At 32.2% G+C, this 16,762-nt stretch overlaps 2 protein-coding genes across 8 annotated transcripts in view; one reads left to right on the plus strand and one right to left on the minus strand.

The window, feature by feature from the left end:
* Positions 1 to 13,121, plus strand: part of LOC125053000 (rho guanine nucleotide exchange factor 28) — a 37,446-nt gene extending 24,325 nt beyond the window's left edge. For 3 of the 7 annotated variants that reach the window (XM_047654141.1, XM_047654147.1, XM_047654146.1), the window contains 14 exons: positions 208 to 365; positions 927 to 1,048; positions 1,811 to 1,837; positions 2,110 to 2,223; positions 2,730 to 2,839; positions 3,510 to 3,690; positions 4,435 to 4,591; positions 5,197 to 5,357; positions 5,761 to 5,868; positions 6,435 to 6,527; positions 7,095 to 7,231; positions 7,835 to 7,930; positions 8,949 to 9,040; positions 9,249 to 13,121. In XM_047654141.1, the coding sequence (XP_047510097.1) occupies positions 208 to 365; positions 927 to 1,048; positions 1,811 to 1,837; positions 2,110 to 2,223; positions 2,730 to 2,839; positions 3,510 to 3,690; positions 4,435 to 4,591; positions 5,197 to 5,357; positions 5,761 to 5,868; positions 6,435 to 6,527; positions 7,095 to 7,231; positions 7,835 to 7,930; positions 8,949 to 9,040; positions 9,249 to 9,363 (1,671 nt within the window). In that variant the 3' untranslated portion in view covers positions 9,364 to 13,121. The remainder of the gene's footprint in view (positions 1 to 207; positions 366 to 926; positions 1,049 to 1,810; positions 1,838 to 2,109; positions 2,224 to 2,729; positions 2,840 to 3,509; positions 3,691 to 4,434; positions 4,592 to 5,196; positions 5,358 to 5,760; positions 5,869 to 6,434; positions 6,528 to 7,094; positions 7,232 to 7,834; positions 7,931 to 8,948; positions 9,041 to 9,248) is intronic. The other 4 variants (XM_047654142.1, XM_047654143.1, XM_047654144.1 and 1 more) reach the window with 4 other exon arrangements.
* Positions 13,122 to 14,541: 1,420 nt separating this feature from the next.
* On the minus strand, positions 14,542 to 16,629 carry LOC125052904. The gene has a single exon (XM_047653978.1). It carries the CDS (start codon positions 16,369 to 16,371, stop codon positions 14,875 to 14,877), a length of 1,497 nt encoding a protein of 498 aa, XP_047509934.1. The 5' UTR covers positions 16,372 to 16,629; the 3' UTR covers positions 14,542 to 14,874.
* Between the last annotated feature and the right edge of the window lie 133 nt (positions 16,630 to 16,762).

Below are 16,762 nucleotides of genomic sequence, written 5' to 3' on the forward strand. Positions count from 1 at the left end.
CTTATTGCCCTTTTCTCTTTACATAATTGTGTATTAATACCTTCAGGACATAGTCAGGCATTTTGGTAACATTACTTTTCTACACAAAATGTAAGAAAAGAAGTTATCAGCCGTGTATGGCTAGTCGTGTGATATGTCATTAAAACATATGTTGGAATGAAGTGCAAGAGTCTCAAATAAAATAGTGTATATTATATGTATTTCTAGACGGGCGTAGTATCTCTATGCAAAGTATTAGTACGGGAAAAGGCGGGTGCAGATGGGCGTGGCCTTTACATAATCTGCAGTGGGCCATCCGACCCTGAAATGTTCGAGTTGAGAGTCCACAGGCCGAAGGATATCGCTAACTGGATACATGCTATTAGGTAAGATTTCACTTATAAAACCTTGTTTATAAAACCTGGATCAAACGTTAACGTGTTTGTTTTCAATACTATTTATGTGTATAATAAAAAAACATCAGTAAAAACACCGTAGATACTAACTCTGATCCACGTTTCATAATAAGGCCGATACTCTTCGAAATATTTTCAAACTATTAATGAATATGAATAAATTAAAAACATTTATTAAAATGCTTTAAAGTGGCATTATCTTAATAAAATAAATACTGTCAATCAAGCTATATAATTACATGAAGAAATCCTAAACTTGGTTTAACCAAGACAAAATATCTGTTTATTTTTTTATCAAACTCAAGAAATAGCATAGTTTAATAAAATACCTGAACGTAATGAAAGTACCTGTACCAAAGTTTTTACTACAACTGTACCACTTTGAAATTTATTTCCTTCTAGACAATAGAAGTATAGAATTTTTTTATATGTTTTAAAAAAAATTAAAAACATAAATGACAATGCAACTTTTTTAAATATATACGAAATAGGTCCAGAGGCTAATCTGTTTTAACATTTGTACCACTTTAGGGCGGCAGTGCAAAGCTGCCCTGAAGAAGTAGAAGAGAGTGAGACAGGCCCACATGTGCCCTCTGCAGAGGAGAAGCAACGCCTGCTAGAAGCTAGACACGAGAATATAAGACTGATTACTGGTGAGTCATGTTTAGATTTAACTTTTTAGGTCTTGTTAATGTGTATGCAGTACTAAATATTTGAATAAAACTTCTTTATACGAAGACCACATAAAGTTTTAATTATTTATTGTACAACATTTAAATTTCCCAAGTTTACACTTAAAGTTTTTTTAATAAACTGTTATGTTTTAATTTATAAACAGTCTCCTGTTTTAGAATCGTTTTGACTCTTTTTCACTCTCTTTAAAATGTTGGCGACTAATAACATGCTTTATTTACTAAAACACAAATATAAAGTATTTAGAATTTTATTAACCTACATAGTAATAATAATTATCAAAAATTGATAAATAGAAAACTAAAACAATTTTACAAAATTTGGTTCCTGTGGCATGACGTTAGTCAGTGGCAGTCTATGACGCCGTCGCTGAGAGCGGGTTAGAAATATTAGTTTTTTTACGTCATGCAATGATGGTGAGATGGCTTTGAGTACAAAATAACTAATGATAATGATTGTGTTCTTTTTTTTATTAATTAATGGAGATTTCGTATTGAATGTTGCAGTGTACTAATAACAGGTATAAACGCGAATTTGATCTTTAGCTGACAACAAACGTCAAACATTGCTTTAAGTAAATAGTATAATACATTTTCGTTGCGTCAAGGAAGTTTTATTTAAACGTGTTTAACTTTTATGTGACGTGACGTTATTGTTAATATGAATTCAAATACTTAATAATAATACGTATGCACTACAATTTACGAAATTTTATGATTCAGACGAAACGCCTCAACGGCACATTGAAGGTGAATATTATTCGCATGAAAGCATGAAATTCTTTTAGTTTTTTGACATATTCTTTTTGTTTTTTTTTTCTATTTAGACAATTATTAAAACGCTTTAATTGTTAAATAATACACTCCAATATTATTACCTTTACATTAAACTGACGCGAAAGATGTAAATGATTTTTCGTGTTATCCAACAAATATTTAAGAACATAAAACCATTTTTCAAAATTTATAAATGTTGTTCTCGCAAATTAACATATAAATTACGTAAAATTATGTAATTTCAGAGGCACTTCGAACGAAGGATAAAGAACACGCGGTACTTTTGGAAGAAAAAATGTCTTTACATATGAAAATGTTTGGGCATACAGGCGCCTCGACATTGGAATTACCAAATACTGGTAAGATACAATAATGACGTATATCTTTTATGAGGCATGCGCCAAACGGAGTCCAACGTGCATTTAGATTTTTTTTAATCAATAATTGTAAAAAGTAGGACGGCTGTCTGATGGCGACGTGCATCTCGTTCATATTAAAATATTAAGTTTCTCATGTTATAAAAAATATCATTTTGTTATGGGAAATAAAGTTGTTTAACCGAAAAAGAAGTTTGTATGATGTATCGCCCATTAATCATACTTTTAAGCAACTTTAATAGCCTGAAGGAGATGTTGTTTTTTTTCGTAAATTGCCAGACTGATATTTGATATATACAAATAAAAGACAATAATTAAAGTGGTATTTTTTATGGTGCATTTCGAAGTTATTTAAACTCTAGAATAGATTCGACGGTTTACGGCAATATTATAAAATCAGGATTGAAGTTGTACCGTCCGATGGTTACGATATCATTTCCCTACACAACGTGGCTAAATTCACAACCGCTTTCTTAATCTTACCACAGGTGTAACTACAGTATTTCCGGGTGGGTTGGTCTTTCCCGACTACGTAAGAGTGGCCGCACCCACGCCTGATACTCATGCGCTGTGGCAAGAAGTCTGCAAAGTTGTTAAGGTGATTAAAATTAAGATTCCTTATAAGCATGGCTGGTCTTGTGGGCATTTTCAATTAACGGAAAAGAATAGAAGTATTTTAGAAAAATAAAACCGACTTCAAAGAATTGCTTTCTCTAGATATGCTAATTTTTTAAAGGATATATATGTCACCGTAAAATTGTAAACACCGTTAGATTGTAATCTATCTCGCGAGATTGTAAACTGTCGAAATATTGTGAACCTCAACGAACTGCTTACAATTTAACGTAGTATTATTCGGTAGTTATATGAAATTGTTGGGAAGTAAAATTAATCTGTAATTGACCAAAGAAGTTTGAATGATAACTAAGTTAGTGTAGTACAATCTACCGAATAATACTACGTTAAATTGTAAGCAGTTCGTTGAGGTTCACAATATTTCGACAGTTTACAATCTCGTAGATTACAATCTAACGGTGTTTACAATTTTACGTTAACATATACACAAATTGATTAAAATTCGAATTGTATCCAAAAAGCTGTAATATACCTGATTCAATTAAAAAATAAACATCTCGACATGACTTTCCGAGACAAACATACACATATTTACGGACTTTTACTTAAGCTCTATATCACATACATATAAAAGTAGTCAATGTGATTTGATTTAATTAAAAATATTTAATATTAAAAGTTATTTTCTTTAGGATGCACTCGAAGTATGCAACGCGTACAGTACGTACACTAGTCACAATACGGGGGGAGTTGCGGTGGGCCGGAGCACGAGTTCCGCGGGAGAAAAGCACTCATTGGCTTACGAGAGCCCTGCGTTACCTCGACGAGCTGATACTTTCGCTGGTTTCGATGCTAATAAACATCGAACTCAAGGTATTTTTATTTCAGGCACACTAACATTACATTACAATCACAAAAAACAGTATTAATTATATGATGAAGTATTAAAGACAAATTTCCATCGAGAATGACTTCTAAAAATTCTGACTCGAGTATAACACATATTATAAAAGTGCACTAAGCGATTCGTTATTATAGCTATGTGTTCAGAGCCTGTTAGTACTTTTTATATTAATCATTTAATAGTAGTTTATGCAACTGTCATATAATACTTAATTATATGCAGTTGCAAACACTACTTTATTTAATATCATGGCTCTATAGCCATGATATTAAATAAAGTAGCATTTTATTTAATGTACCTATGTACATTAAATAAAATGCAATATGAAAGAAACAAAAGTCTGTTTTTGGTCCATGGGCTCGGAACCAGCGCGTTGCGCGCGCAGCGTGCTCACCACAGATTATGTATACTTAAGTTGAATTGAAACCTCCTTGGTCGGGACACATTAATACAATGTAATTAAAAAATTGTTTTAAAGAATTGTTTTGTTAGGAGAATAATGCTTTAATTTAATTTTCTTAAAGAAGTATGTAAATAAAATATGCCAATAAAAGTCTGTATTTCATTTCATAATTAGAATATTACCGAATAAGATTATATAAATATTTTTATGAACTTCCTCGACTCCTGCTTCTTCACATCAGCAATCACAAAGACTCGTATCATTTATTAAAAAATATATATAGATGAAAAGCGATATTTTTAAATTGTAGGCGTAACTCCCCGCATGTCAACAGACACGCCGACGGAGACGGAGAACGCGGAAAGTCGGGAAGCGGAGGTTAGCGGACGGGAGGCGGCTCTGAAGCTCCAACACGCGATATACACGCTCACTTGTATCGTGTGGCAACAACTCACCACTATACATAGGTCAGTTGGAAAATACTTTTCTTGGAGAGTATAGACAATTGTCTATTATTTATTAATTGTCTATTCAATTGAATAGGATTTTAAAATACCTTAAAGTTTCTTTGTAATAAATACTTAATAATAATAATAAACACTTTTTAAAAACGGTTTGTGACATAATTCGTATACCGCTAGTCCCCACACTAGGAAGGCCCTGTGTTGTGGGTAACTAGAAAACGATTATTACGTGGTACATGTTTAAATAAGTTAAAAAAAAGATGATAATAAAAAATAAAAAAATTATAAATTTAGTGTTACAAATGAAGTGAGTGAGAGTGTGAATAGGTGTGTATGCGCATGTATTTGAGAATGTAGCTGAAAGTTGTTATTATCGTGCACTGTGTCTGTGTTAGTTTATGATATCTCAAAGTCATACCAAGATATGTAGTAATGCCTCTGTAGATTCGAAATCCAATTTATCTAGTGTAGTTTCTATGTGACTTGCTAGTTTATATCTACTATACTTATGTAAACGCTTTAGAATTAAAAGGTAATTTAGCGGTTGAAATCATTAGCTGTAAATCAAAATCTTAGGATGATAACTTTATACTTAAAACAAATGACAGTTTGGAGGCTCAAGTGTGCGCGTGGCGTTCTTCCGGCGGCAATGCGGCCCGAACGCACGATGCGCAATTAGAAGAGCTACGACACGCGCAGTCGCGGTTGACGGCCGATAGAGCCGCTTGGGAAGCGCAACGTACTGCCGATAGGGATGCGCTTGCGACTGGTATGTATCTGTAGCTACTCTGATATAGCTTGTGTAGTTCTGTTTCTATTTTAAACATGGCTGATTTATTTTTTATTTCATATATTTATATATGCAAAAGCAAACGGCGAGTCGATGAGCCGCTCGTCCATTATATTACATTATTAAATAAATGTGTATACCGAATTACATTAGTCTTTTTTTTTATAGAACAAACGGGCAGGAGGCTCACCTGATGTTAAGTGATACCGCTGCCCATTGACACTCAATGCCAGAGGGCTCGCGAGTGCGTTGCCGGCCTTTATCATAATTTTGCATAATTGTAATGATTTTTAAGACAATCATTTTTGTGTACGTAGAATATATAAAACAAGTTCGCATATCATTTCACAGGATTTGAAATAGTTTATTTTTTTGTGAATAGAAAAACGTCAGCTGCAAGCGATGCGAGAGCAGCTAGAGGAGCAACAAAAGGACGTGGAGCAACAACGGGAGAGGCTTTATAGGAGGCTCGAGAGGCTGCAACAACATGGTATGTTTCATAATAACCTGATTACCTATGATATAAAAATGAATCGCTGAATGTGTTGATAAGCGCAAATCTTGAGAGCAACTGAACCGAGTTAGCTAATTCTTTTTTATAATATTCCTTGAAGTACGAGGATGGTTCTTACGGAGACAAACATTAATAAAACTGCCTGAAAAAGTCTTAAACAAAACTTTTTTACATTCTCATACCGAAGATTCGTAATAATACGTCTTAAAAGTCAATTTGAACTTTAACACCATATCATAAAGTTTAAGTGTTAGTGGAGGGGTTCCGGGTAGGCAAAACAATTGAGTGACGTTGGTATTGTATAAATATTAATGTTAATATTTGTCAATATTTATACGATGGTAACGTTACCTGTCCGTTTATGCCAAAAAAAAATGTCCACCCTGTGCGAAGCCGGGTCGGGCCGCTAGTTAATTAATAAACGACTGTACATTAAAAAACATAGATAAGAAAATCTGATAATTAAAAAAAACTGCAATGTTGAAATGCAAAAAAATGTTATTTATCAACAGAAGCAAACTACATTAAATTTACTGTTTAAGGTGGATCGCAAGAAGAAATAGCAAGTGTGGGTACCCTTTCGCCCGACTCGAGCGTCAGTGATACTCACCGACGGAAGGAACCAAAGTGGCGTAGTAAGTATTTAGTATTGAAATATTTAGACATAGACATAACATTTATTACTAACAAAAACACACACACATAAACACACAAAATAACAATAATCAAAGAAACAATACAATAAGAGATATCAAAAAAAAATCCCCTTTCCCATTCGTTTCGTATCAAGTGTAATGCGTGTGTGCTGTATGCAGCATAAGCATGACTCTAACATTCGTGCCTTCAAATCTTTGCAGGTTTTTTTCTGTGAGCAATTAACATTAACATTTCCTATTCTAAGGAAATATCGAGTGAAAACTAGAATTGACCCCAAAATTGACGAAGTATGTTAAGCTGATGGCCTATAAATAAAAATAATATGAAATAAATTAAATCCTACTCTCAAAGCCGCCACGGGATTATTATTATTATTACTAATCAATAAACATATATATAATTGTACAGTCAAATCAGCTTGGAGATGTTTCTGCGTTTGTGGTAGTGCACGATGCTAACGAAAAAAATATATACATATATTTGATAATAGCACTTAAAAATAATATTTTGATTGAATCTTCCAATATGTATATGTGTATAACCTGGTTTCGCAGACAACCGCGGCTCGACGGGTTCCGAATCGGGCGCAAGTGTTTGCAGCAATCGGGGACCACCTCTGCCGCCGCCGCAACTACTGTCCGCTCAGAATGAGACCAGAGCTATCGTCAGGGCACCCGTGCAGGTATACACAGAGATAGTATATTAGCATGTATGTAACGCGAAATGCCGTTTTGGCCTAGCGGTTTTAGCGTGCGACTCTTATACCGTAGGTTTGAACCCCGGCTCCACCAATGGAATTGCCTTGTATGCGCATTTTACACTCGCCGATACAGTGGAGTCAAACATCGTTAGGAAACCTTAGACCCAAAAAGCTGACGGCGTGTGTCAGACATAGAAACCTGATCACCTTACTTGGTTATTGAAACAAATGATCATGAAATAGATAAATAAATCTGAGGCCTTTAAAAGGTAGCGCCACTGGTTTTTTTTGTGTGTACGCGAAGAAGCTAGCTGAGCTGAATATAAGCATAAAGCGTTGGTCAGAAATTCTAGAAATTATTGGATATTTAGTTATAAACTTGATAGTAAAACGAAAGTATTAAGGATTAGAAGGCTTATATATATATTGTGTGGCTACGGTTAGCCAAAAAACCACCTAGTATTCAAAATTATTAAAAGAAGCAGTTCACGTCATCCTCCGTCTTCGATATTAAGGCACTAATGGGGAAATACAAACTATTTAGACACCCAATATAGCTTATATTGACAGCTATAATGTCCACAGCAAATGGTGAAGCAGCAGTTACCGCTGAAGTTAGCGAGTGGCAAATCCCAACAGCCACCGCCGGGTTACCACAGACTGCACGAATCGCCCAGCGATGTGAGTATACATTACAAGTTGATACTATCTAACTTTAGATCAATTATAGTCAGACCCATTCATTATGAAAATTACCTTAAAGTTGCATAAATAACTTTCTAATTTTATTATGACATTTACATACCCGATCCCATATGGCCAACATTTATTTAAATCAATTTAGCTGTTTATATGGCATATATGCTCTACGATGAGCTCAAGCGTGTGACCCTCATCCCTGAGGCCGTGCATTCTTTCTATGTGTAAAATTATCACTTGCTCTACGGCGAAAGAAAACATCGTGAGAAAATTTAGGGTTATAGCGTTTCGGATTTATTATATACTCGTAAAAGTAATCCCAAGTAATGAACACATAAGCTAATGTCTTTTTATATTGAATTATTTAATACATGAATGCAATATATATATAATTTATACTAACGGTGAGTAACTTAGTCTGATTTGAGTCGTTGTTTAACTTTTTTGCTTTCAGTTTTTAACTCATTAATGTATGTTTATAATATTTTCTTACCCTCTTTACAATACTAATACCATTTTAATTTAGATGCATATGCGATATTGTTTATGTAACGACTCCCGTAGCTTATATATTTCCCTTTGACAGATTAAATGGTTGGTTTTCAGGAGGCTGAGTATCCAAACGTTTTTTAGGAATCGTTTTTTGTTTGTAAGTAATCAGTATGTATTCGGTGTATTTATTTACGAAATTTTTCACATAGCTGTGGTAGATGATGTAAATTGGCTTTTTATTTTTATTTGGAACTTACAACCATTTTATCTGTTAAGCTTTAAGTGTTGCACGCTTTTATTCTAAAGAAGCAAAACTAGATTTAGATTAAGTGTAAAAGTTATTATCATCAATTAAAAAATTATAGGAGAATCAGCTTTTTCAAAGTTTAAATTACATCACTTTGGCTTTTCTATTATTTTATGTAGCTCTGTTGTTTAGCATTGTCTTAATGTTAAGGTTTGAAATAATAATGTCAGGAAATTTAAAACTACCACCAAAACATTTCAGCACCACCAAGGCGTAGTTATTCATCACACGCGCACTGGCAGCTCTCCTGCGCAGATGCCATCGCAGCAGCCAGTTACTAATAAAGCCACCAGGTAATAAATTTACCCGAATTCCACGAATTCTGTGAGAGACTAAACAAAATTTAATACTATCGGGAACCAGATATTAATACAAAGATCGCTGAAATATAACTTGAATATAATGCTATTTGTTTTATTATTAAGCCTTTTGTAAAGGACTTGAGAGAATCAAGAGGGACAAAATTGAATTGGTATTAAGGTATATTAAACTCTTCTGCAGAACAAACACATACCCGAAATTACCAGACAAATTTCGCGTACGATCTCCCGAATCAAACCCGCTACCACCTCCACCGGCGCCTAACCCACCCGAAGAAGAAGTGATATATTTCTGACAGTCAGGACTTTCGAAAACTCCTCCGGATTCCTGAGGCTGTCGATTGTCCTAAACCCGATTCGAAGGACCAAAATGGTAATGTGTCATATTTCCTAGAAATATTTTCTTGTTTTTTTTTTTTGTTATAAAGGTTCGATTACCAGATATCTATACCAGATACACTCAAATTCAGATTCGAAGCTAAACATGGCTCCAGTATGTTAAATCGCGACTAAATCTTACCCTAGATTGTGTTAATATTTAAATCAATAAAAAGTTTTAAAATATAACTAACTTTTCGGCAACGCACTCGAAAGCCCTCTGGCATTGAGAGTGCCCATGGGCATTAACATCAGCTGAGCCCCCCCTGTTCTATAAAAAAAACTATGTCCGAATAATCGAATCTTTATCCACTATTGTCAAGTGCAGCTTTGTAACTTTATTATTTTAATATATTTGTGTATTTCTTCGGCAACCAAATTATTTCTGTAGCGAACTCTATGTTAACCTTCAGATTGATATGTTAAGAAGGGTTTAGGATAACTCTAGGTTTAGAATATTGTGTAAAATTATTGTTATAAGGATTCTAGTGACAATCATTGGAAATGTTGCATGACACATGTTTGTTGCTCTAATAATAAATGATGTTTTCCGTTTATAAATCCGGCAAGCCTATTAGAATCAGTTATTTATTTACATACTTGGTTATTGTATTGGCAACAAATAATCTATTACATTCCGTTTCTTTGATCTCTATTAGTATTATATTTATTTTGTGATGCGATGGCAACTTTTCTGTAGTTTTTCATTATCCGTTTAAAGTTACGAACTTTAGACAGGGCAACTTTTGGGTTGCCAGTTTATAAATAAAGTTACATGTTTATTATTGCTATTCAAGATTAGCAAAATCGTAATATTGGATAAATACATTTAAGTCTGTAGGATGTGTTTTTGAATGATGTTTCGATTCTGAATATTATATAAACGCCACTTTCTTAAAACTACTTTTTCGTGTGGGATACAAATGTTTTAACCATTTTGCACCACAGTAGACATTATTTGCCGTGATAAATGGAGAGTACTAAAGTATAAAAGTAAATATTTTAAGTCCGTTTCTAAGTTCGTGGATCCCACAATTCAAAGAAACTTATTAAAATGAAATACCACTAATTAAACGTTGCGATATGTTTCTTAATACAAATTTATTCTCCAATTTGCCAATTAAGTAATTCAAGGTTTATGAATGCTTTAATACATTTTTTTTTAATTTAGTTGGAGTATTGAAAATGGCGTTCTGCTAAAATCTAAAAGATTGCGAGGCGTATATATAAATACGTTAATATTATCCGCTATGAGGCTGATAGGGTCCGGTGTGAAAAAGTAGTGATTGACTTAGGTAGCTATTAGAATTGTTACAGTGCGTTTTATAAATACATAGTTGTTGACTACGGTTTTGATGTAGGATAGAAGTTACGCCCCATTACTTTAGATATGAATTTAAAAGTTCTATTATTCGTCGTTTGTTAAATATTAATGGGGCAAATCCGAATTACTTATTCCTGACGTACAAATCAACCTGTTGTTTCAGATATCATGTAAAATTATACTAATAGAAGTTGCTATCTCTTACGTGTTAACCACAATTATACGATATTTTAGCTGTTCAAAACATTTCAAAGTTATGAAATCTGTAGCACGTTTGGTGATTATATCCGGAATTCATGATTGTTGTAGTATATGGAACTAGTATCGCGATATATATTTTTCCAAATTATATTAATAGATACATTATTTACATATATTAGAGAAATTTTAAACAGTCTATATTTACTATTACAATATGATACACGCAATTGTATTTTTGTTTTTGTTGACAAATTCTACTATAATTAACCCACAAACGTAATGCAGAAATATTAAACATTCAACTCTCTTAACATTGTTTTTGGATTAACTGTAGATGAGTCTTATTTTTCTGTTTCAAATTATTTTAATGGTATTAGTACTATATTCATAATACATTAAATTCGTGTTAAATTGTAAATAACGTTAAATTATAAAATAAAATGTTATTGACGTTTATAATCCTTATTGAGATTGGCAATTGCATGTTGTGATTGCCGAAGTGACCGGGCTAAAGAAGGACCAGAAGTGTGCCCTTGACGTGAAATTGTATAGGGGACATACAATTGCTAGTCTTACGCATTTATTATATCTTGTGTGCATATAATTAAAATCACAAAGCATTGTTCTCTGGTTTGTTTCCATACTTTCATACTAATTCTACAATCAAATTATTTTTAAATACCTTTATTTGACAAAATAAATGAAGAAAAAAATTGGTTTTATGCACACAAAATAAGCTCACTTAGTATATGATTGTTACTTACATGACTATGTAACTATTTTTCGTGCATTTACTGTATGTAATCCTTACTATTTAGTCTTTTAATGAGGTGATATTTTAAACTATTGACTCACTTTGTATATATGAATGTTGAAGTTTGAATATTAGATATATTTTAAATAATATTCACATATTTTAAAGCAATTACGAGGTTTATATATCTTGTCTTTTCCTAAAATGATCCTAATAAAGACTTCTAAACTCTTGGTTATTTAAGTGATTAACTATAATCACCATCTTTCCACCTAGGATCATTAACCTGTTAGTAGAAGTGTTTATATTTTCATACGTTTTAATCTATGAATTATCCGCGAGTAACGCATATATGATGTTGTAGCTGTTGGTTGAAACATTATTGCTCAAATGCAGCTCTTGAGATATTGATCAATTAATTTGTTGGTAGTACGAAAAATTTTTAAATCTCTTTTTTGTGGTCGATAATGTTATAAAGATTACATGACAATAAATAAAATATAAATTAACCGATTTAATATCGAAATCTATTAAATAAATATTTTGGCGATATAATTATATTAAAAGCAATCTATTCTATATGGCAATACAATTTAGTATATCATGCATTTATTGTTTTAAACTTTAGGCATAATATTGAATTTAAAAGTAAGAAAATAAAAATATACTACTTAGTAATTTATGAAACACTAGTTTAGTAGTACTTTTTCAAGTTTTTTCTTAAAAGTATAATACATCAATTGCATTCCTTAAAATAAGGTTTCATTATTGTCTTTTATATCTGTTATATGGAAGGGACAGCAATATAAAAACAAATTTTACTTTCCCCTTAAAATGTAAACTTCGCGTTTGTGACGTTTGCATACATTTTCCTTTTGAGACTTGTAACACAGTACAAAATTGCGTTTTCAATGAGCATTATATCATTTCATTTATCGTGTTAAGTATTTAGTTTAAAATTTATCAATTAAGATAATAGTCAAATAACTTTCTTCACGAATATCACAGTATTTTTTGTCACTGAGTTAATTTTTTAGGATAATTTTAACATCTGCTATATTTGCGTAACAAGAACGCTTATAGTGGACTTAAGTGAGACATTACTTAGTATAAGTTTTGTGGCAATATATAGTGGATATGTTAGCTTTAATGAATTGTTTCGATTCTACTGTCTATTCCCTCCAAAATTTATTTTTATCTGTGGCAACGACAATACTGTCATGTATTGCTCAAAATTGCTCACACTGTTCTTTAGCAATTGATATTACTTACAATTTGTATAAAATATTATTTGTATGACTATTAACTATCGTGTATCGTTACTAATTTGTTGATCTGTCTGGGCGTCGCCTACATTTAATTAGAATAGATGAATGAAATAAACATACTTAGAATTAGTGATTGGTTTCATTTCTATCTAAATCTTTAACAACCCATGAAATAATAAGAAATAGGTAACGAGGTTAAAAAGGAATCGAAAAAAAACCCATATTTAATTACAAAACAGTTTATTGTAATAGCTTATATAGAGCAACAACTCATTAGGGCTAGATGGCTATGTAGGTAACTATAATGGTGTTCAAAAATTAAGCAACAGCATGTGATAAAGGGTTGGACAACACTTTCCGATGTATGGCTACTATAGTTTTTGGTATGATTACAGGGGAAGCTTATACTAATGTAACATATTAATACTACACATTGAAACATCAATTTGCGAGTTAAGAACTGTAAGAAAATAGTTTGAAGTGAAGTATGGTGCATGTTAATGATGTTTACAATTTCCTTGAAACTTTCTTCCCAGTTCTACGGTCTTGATTTGGAAACCGTAGGAAAAAGTAAATTTAGATCTTAATTTTATTTTAATATTGACGTTCATAAATATTTATAGTTAACAATAGACAAATACATTTTGATATTATTTGTTGCAATGTGTTCAATTATTTCATAATTCACACTTGTCTGTATTTTTAATTACACAATTTTGGAAAACGGATCCGACTTCAAACGTATCCGAATGCAAATATGAACTTAAGTGATGGATTTCGCATACGGCACTCATAGTCGCGCTAAGTCTCGTTCCTAAATCTCACCATAGGACAGAAAATTGTCTTGTAAATTGAAGTAATATCTACAAATTGCATCCAAACACTTTTATTAGTATCTTTTAAAGTAATGGGTGTTAGATGGTTTTATAGCAGCTTAGGGTAAGGTTCTGAGACAAGGCTTAGCACTAAGTATGACTCATACTTGCTGGATACGTTTTTGACCTGATATATAAAGAGTTGAAAGTACTTAAATACATAAACTCTCCAAAGAAAGGCAAACTTTGAATCACAAACACCTAATTCAAATTAGATTATAGCAATTGAAATTGAAGCAGTATCTGCAGTATAAGCAGCTCATTGATAGATACATAATCAAGATATATTAATTTTAGTATACCTATTTTGTTTATAACTAATACCCATTTTCAAAGGCACATTCTAATTATGGGATAAGTAAAAAATTAATAAACTGAAAAAACATATCTTATTTTAATAGTCATAGATAAATTACAGAGCAGTGTTGGGCTAGTGGCTTCAGAGTGCGACTCTCATACCAGATTCAGAAATCTGAGGCCAACCCCTAAAGAGGTTGTAGCGCCACTGATTTATTTTTTTATAGATAAATTACATTTAATTTTCCAAATTAAAATAAATGTTTATTTAAATACAATAAATCTACCTTTACAGGTATAGTGATGGATGTTTTAATTATAGTGCTCACCACTCACAGGCACAATACTTTTATTTTAGAGGAGTTTAAATTTAGCTATTTGCTATAAATTGGTCTTTAATAATGGAATAACTAGATCAATAAGGTAAAAGGCAACAAGTTAATGGTATCTATGTGCTACACTTATGTATAAAGCTAATATAGTGATTGTATATTTTAAGCATAATAATTAATAGTCAATAGTGGACATCTGAAGTACTTGTCCAATCGGAAGGGATGTATTTCTTTATATTTGTAGAACTTGTTCATCCAACCTTGACCATGCTATATATGTTTTCTAAAGAAAACTTGCCCTTACTAAATTAATTAAATATCGGACAATGTGCTTAATAATTTTCCCTTAGCACTTTTGGTCTTTTAGCACATCTCTGTTCAAAGCATATCTCTAACATTTCCATGATTATTTTTCTCCCAAATCTGTCCTGATCTGTACAACCTGTATATCTTATCACTGAGAATTCTGTCACCAAACTTTAACATGGCACCTTCAAATTTGTGTTGAAAAACCTGCATTTCTGTTTCATTATATCCATCTATGTCAAACTTTTTTGGATTGCCACATATAGTGTATTTATGTACACCCAACATATCTATAGAAATTGATTTGATATTGGATGTTAAATTGAATATATCATCAAAAGATATCATTGTATCTAAATTGCGAATTTCTATTTGTTGTTTCTCTTGTGGCACAGAATAATAATGTGTTTTTTTCATGATGTCAGGATACCCAATATCTGCATTATCATCATCATTTTGGTTCAAACAAAATATTAAAGTATTCACTATAGACGTTCGAAATGTTAACATAGGGTCATAATCTCTTAATAATGCTTGTATAGAGTTATGAACTCTAGGTACAAGGAATTCATCCCAAGCTAACACAGTTACATGACTAACTTTATTTGCTTCTTCTTTGTCGAATTGAAAATGGCGGAATATACAATCTAACTCTATAGCATTTCTTACAATTTGGTATGATTTAGAAAAAATAAAGGGATAGTTTAAGGGATAAAATTGGATTTTCCACTGTGCTATGTCAGGGGGAAATAAATTAAGTCTTCTTATAACATCTTCAGAAACCATACTATCATAAATTGTGAAGTAGTCTACACCAACCAAGTGGTGTAACACTAAAAACTCAATAAAGGCATCTCGTGATACCATAGGAATTTGATTAGGAATAACACATACTGCTGGTATAACTGTATTGACAAATCTAATATTACTTCTCTGTTGAATTTTTCTCTTAGTATTTACTTGAATTAATCTATTAATCGGAGCATGCAAGGGATTGATATTATAATCATTTATGAAAAAACTAACTCCATTTGGTCTGCCAAAGTCTTTATTCATAGAGCATTCAAAGACATAGAGTCTGAAATTATTTATAGGCTCGGAAGAAATTTTGTAGTTAAACCTACCAGATTTTGGTTTTGGAACATTCTCATGCCAAATATAGCATCGAAAATTGGGTATAACATGCGCTTTACCAATGACGATAGTGTTAATAACATGCGCATATTTTGGCGATAGGTCTTCGTATTTCTGATATGAACGAAGAAATGATGAATAGGAATAAAAATCTTCATTAATTTCTTGAAATAAGGGCGGTGTTTCTTTTACTTCCAGAGAAGAATTCCTTAATATCTCGGATAACAAAGTCGCATTGAAGCCGGGCCCGCAGAATTCAATCTCCGAAAGACCTGGTTTTCCAAAAATATTAAGTACTTCGAGGACATAGCGTAATTTGTAGTATTCATGTCTGTACATTAAAAGCGTCACAATACTTAAAAAACAGACGACGATGAGTATTAATTGATAATATTTCCTCATGATGCCTACTGAAGATTTGCGGTGGGTCTTCATTTAAGAACGTTCATTAAACTATCTCCACTGTCTGTCTGTGTATATAATAGTGCACCATGCATTGATTTGTTTTTGTTAATAAAGAATATTTAAAAACACCATTTAAAGAGTCATCATTATATTCTTTATAGTTATTATAATCACATTGTTTAACACTAAGTTTTCCTTTTAAACATTCTATGATTCTTTTATATTGAATAATGAATCAATATTCAATTTATTAGGGATTAGAGACTAGAGTATTCAGTATTGACAGCGTCAGCTTTCAATTGGCAACTGGCAAGGCACAGTACTCACTAGTCACTGCTGACCGAGTTCTATAAAATGTCGTTTCTGTGGTATTGGTAATGTCATAAAGTTTTTGTATTTGTTATTTGTCAAGTTATAACCA

Source organism: Pieris napi, chromosome 10 (assembly GCF_905475465.1).
Source record: "Pieris napi chromosome 10, ilPieNapi1.2, whole genome shotgun sequence".
Classification (NCBI taxonomy): Eukaryota; Metazoa; Arthropoda; class Insecta; order Lepidoptera; family Pieridae; genus Pieris; species Pieris napi.

What these genes read in the sequence shown, in the direction of transcription:
- LOC125052904 (XM_047653978.1), bottom strand. Translation starts at nt 16,371, where the DNA reads ATGAAGACCCACCGCAAATCTTCAGTAGGCATCATGAGGAAATATTAT.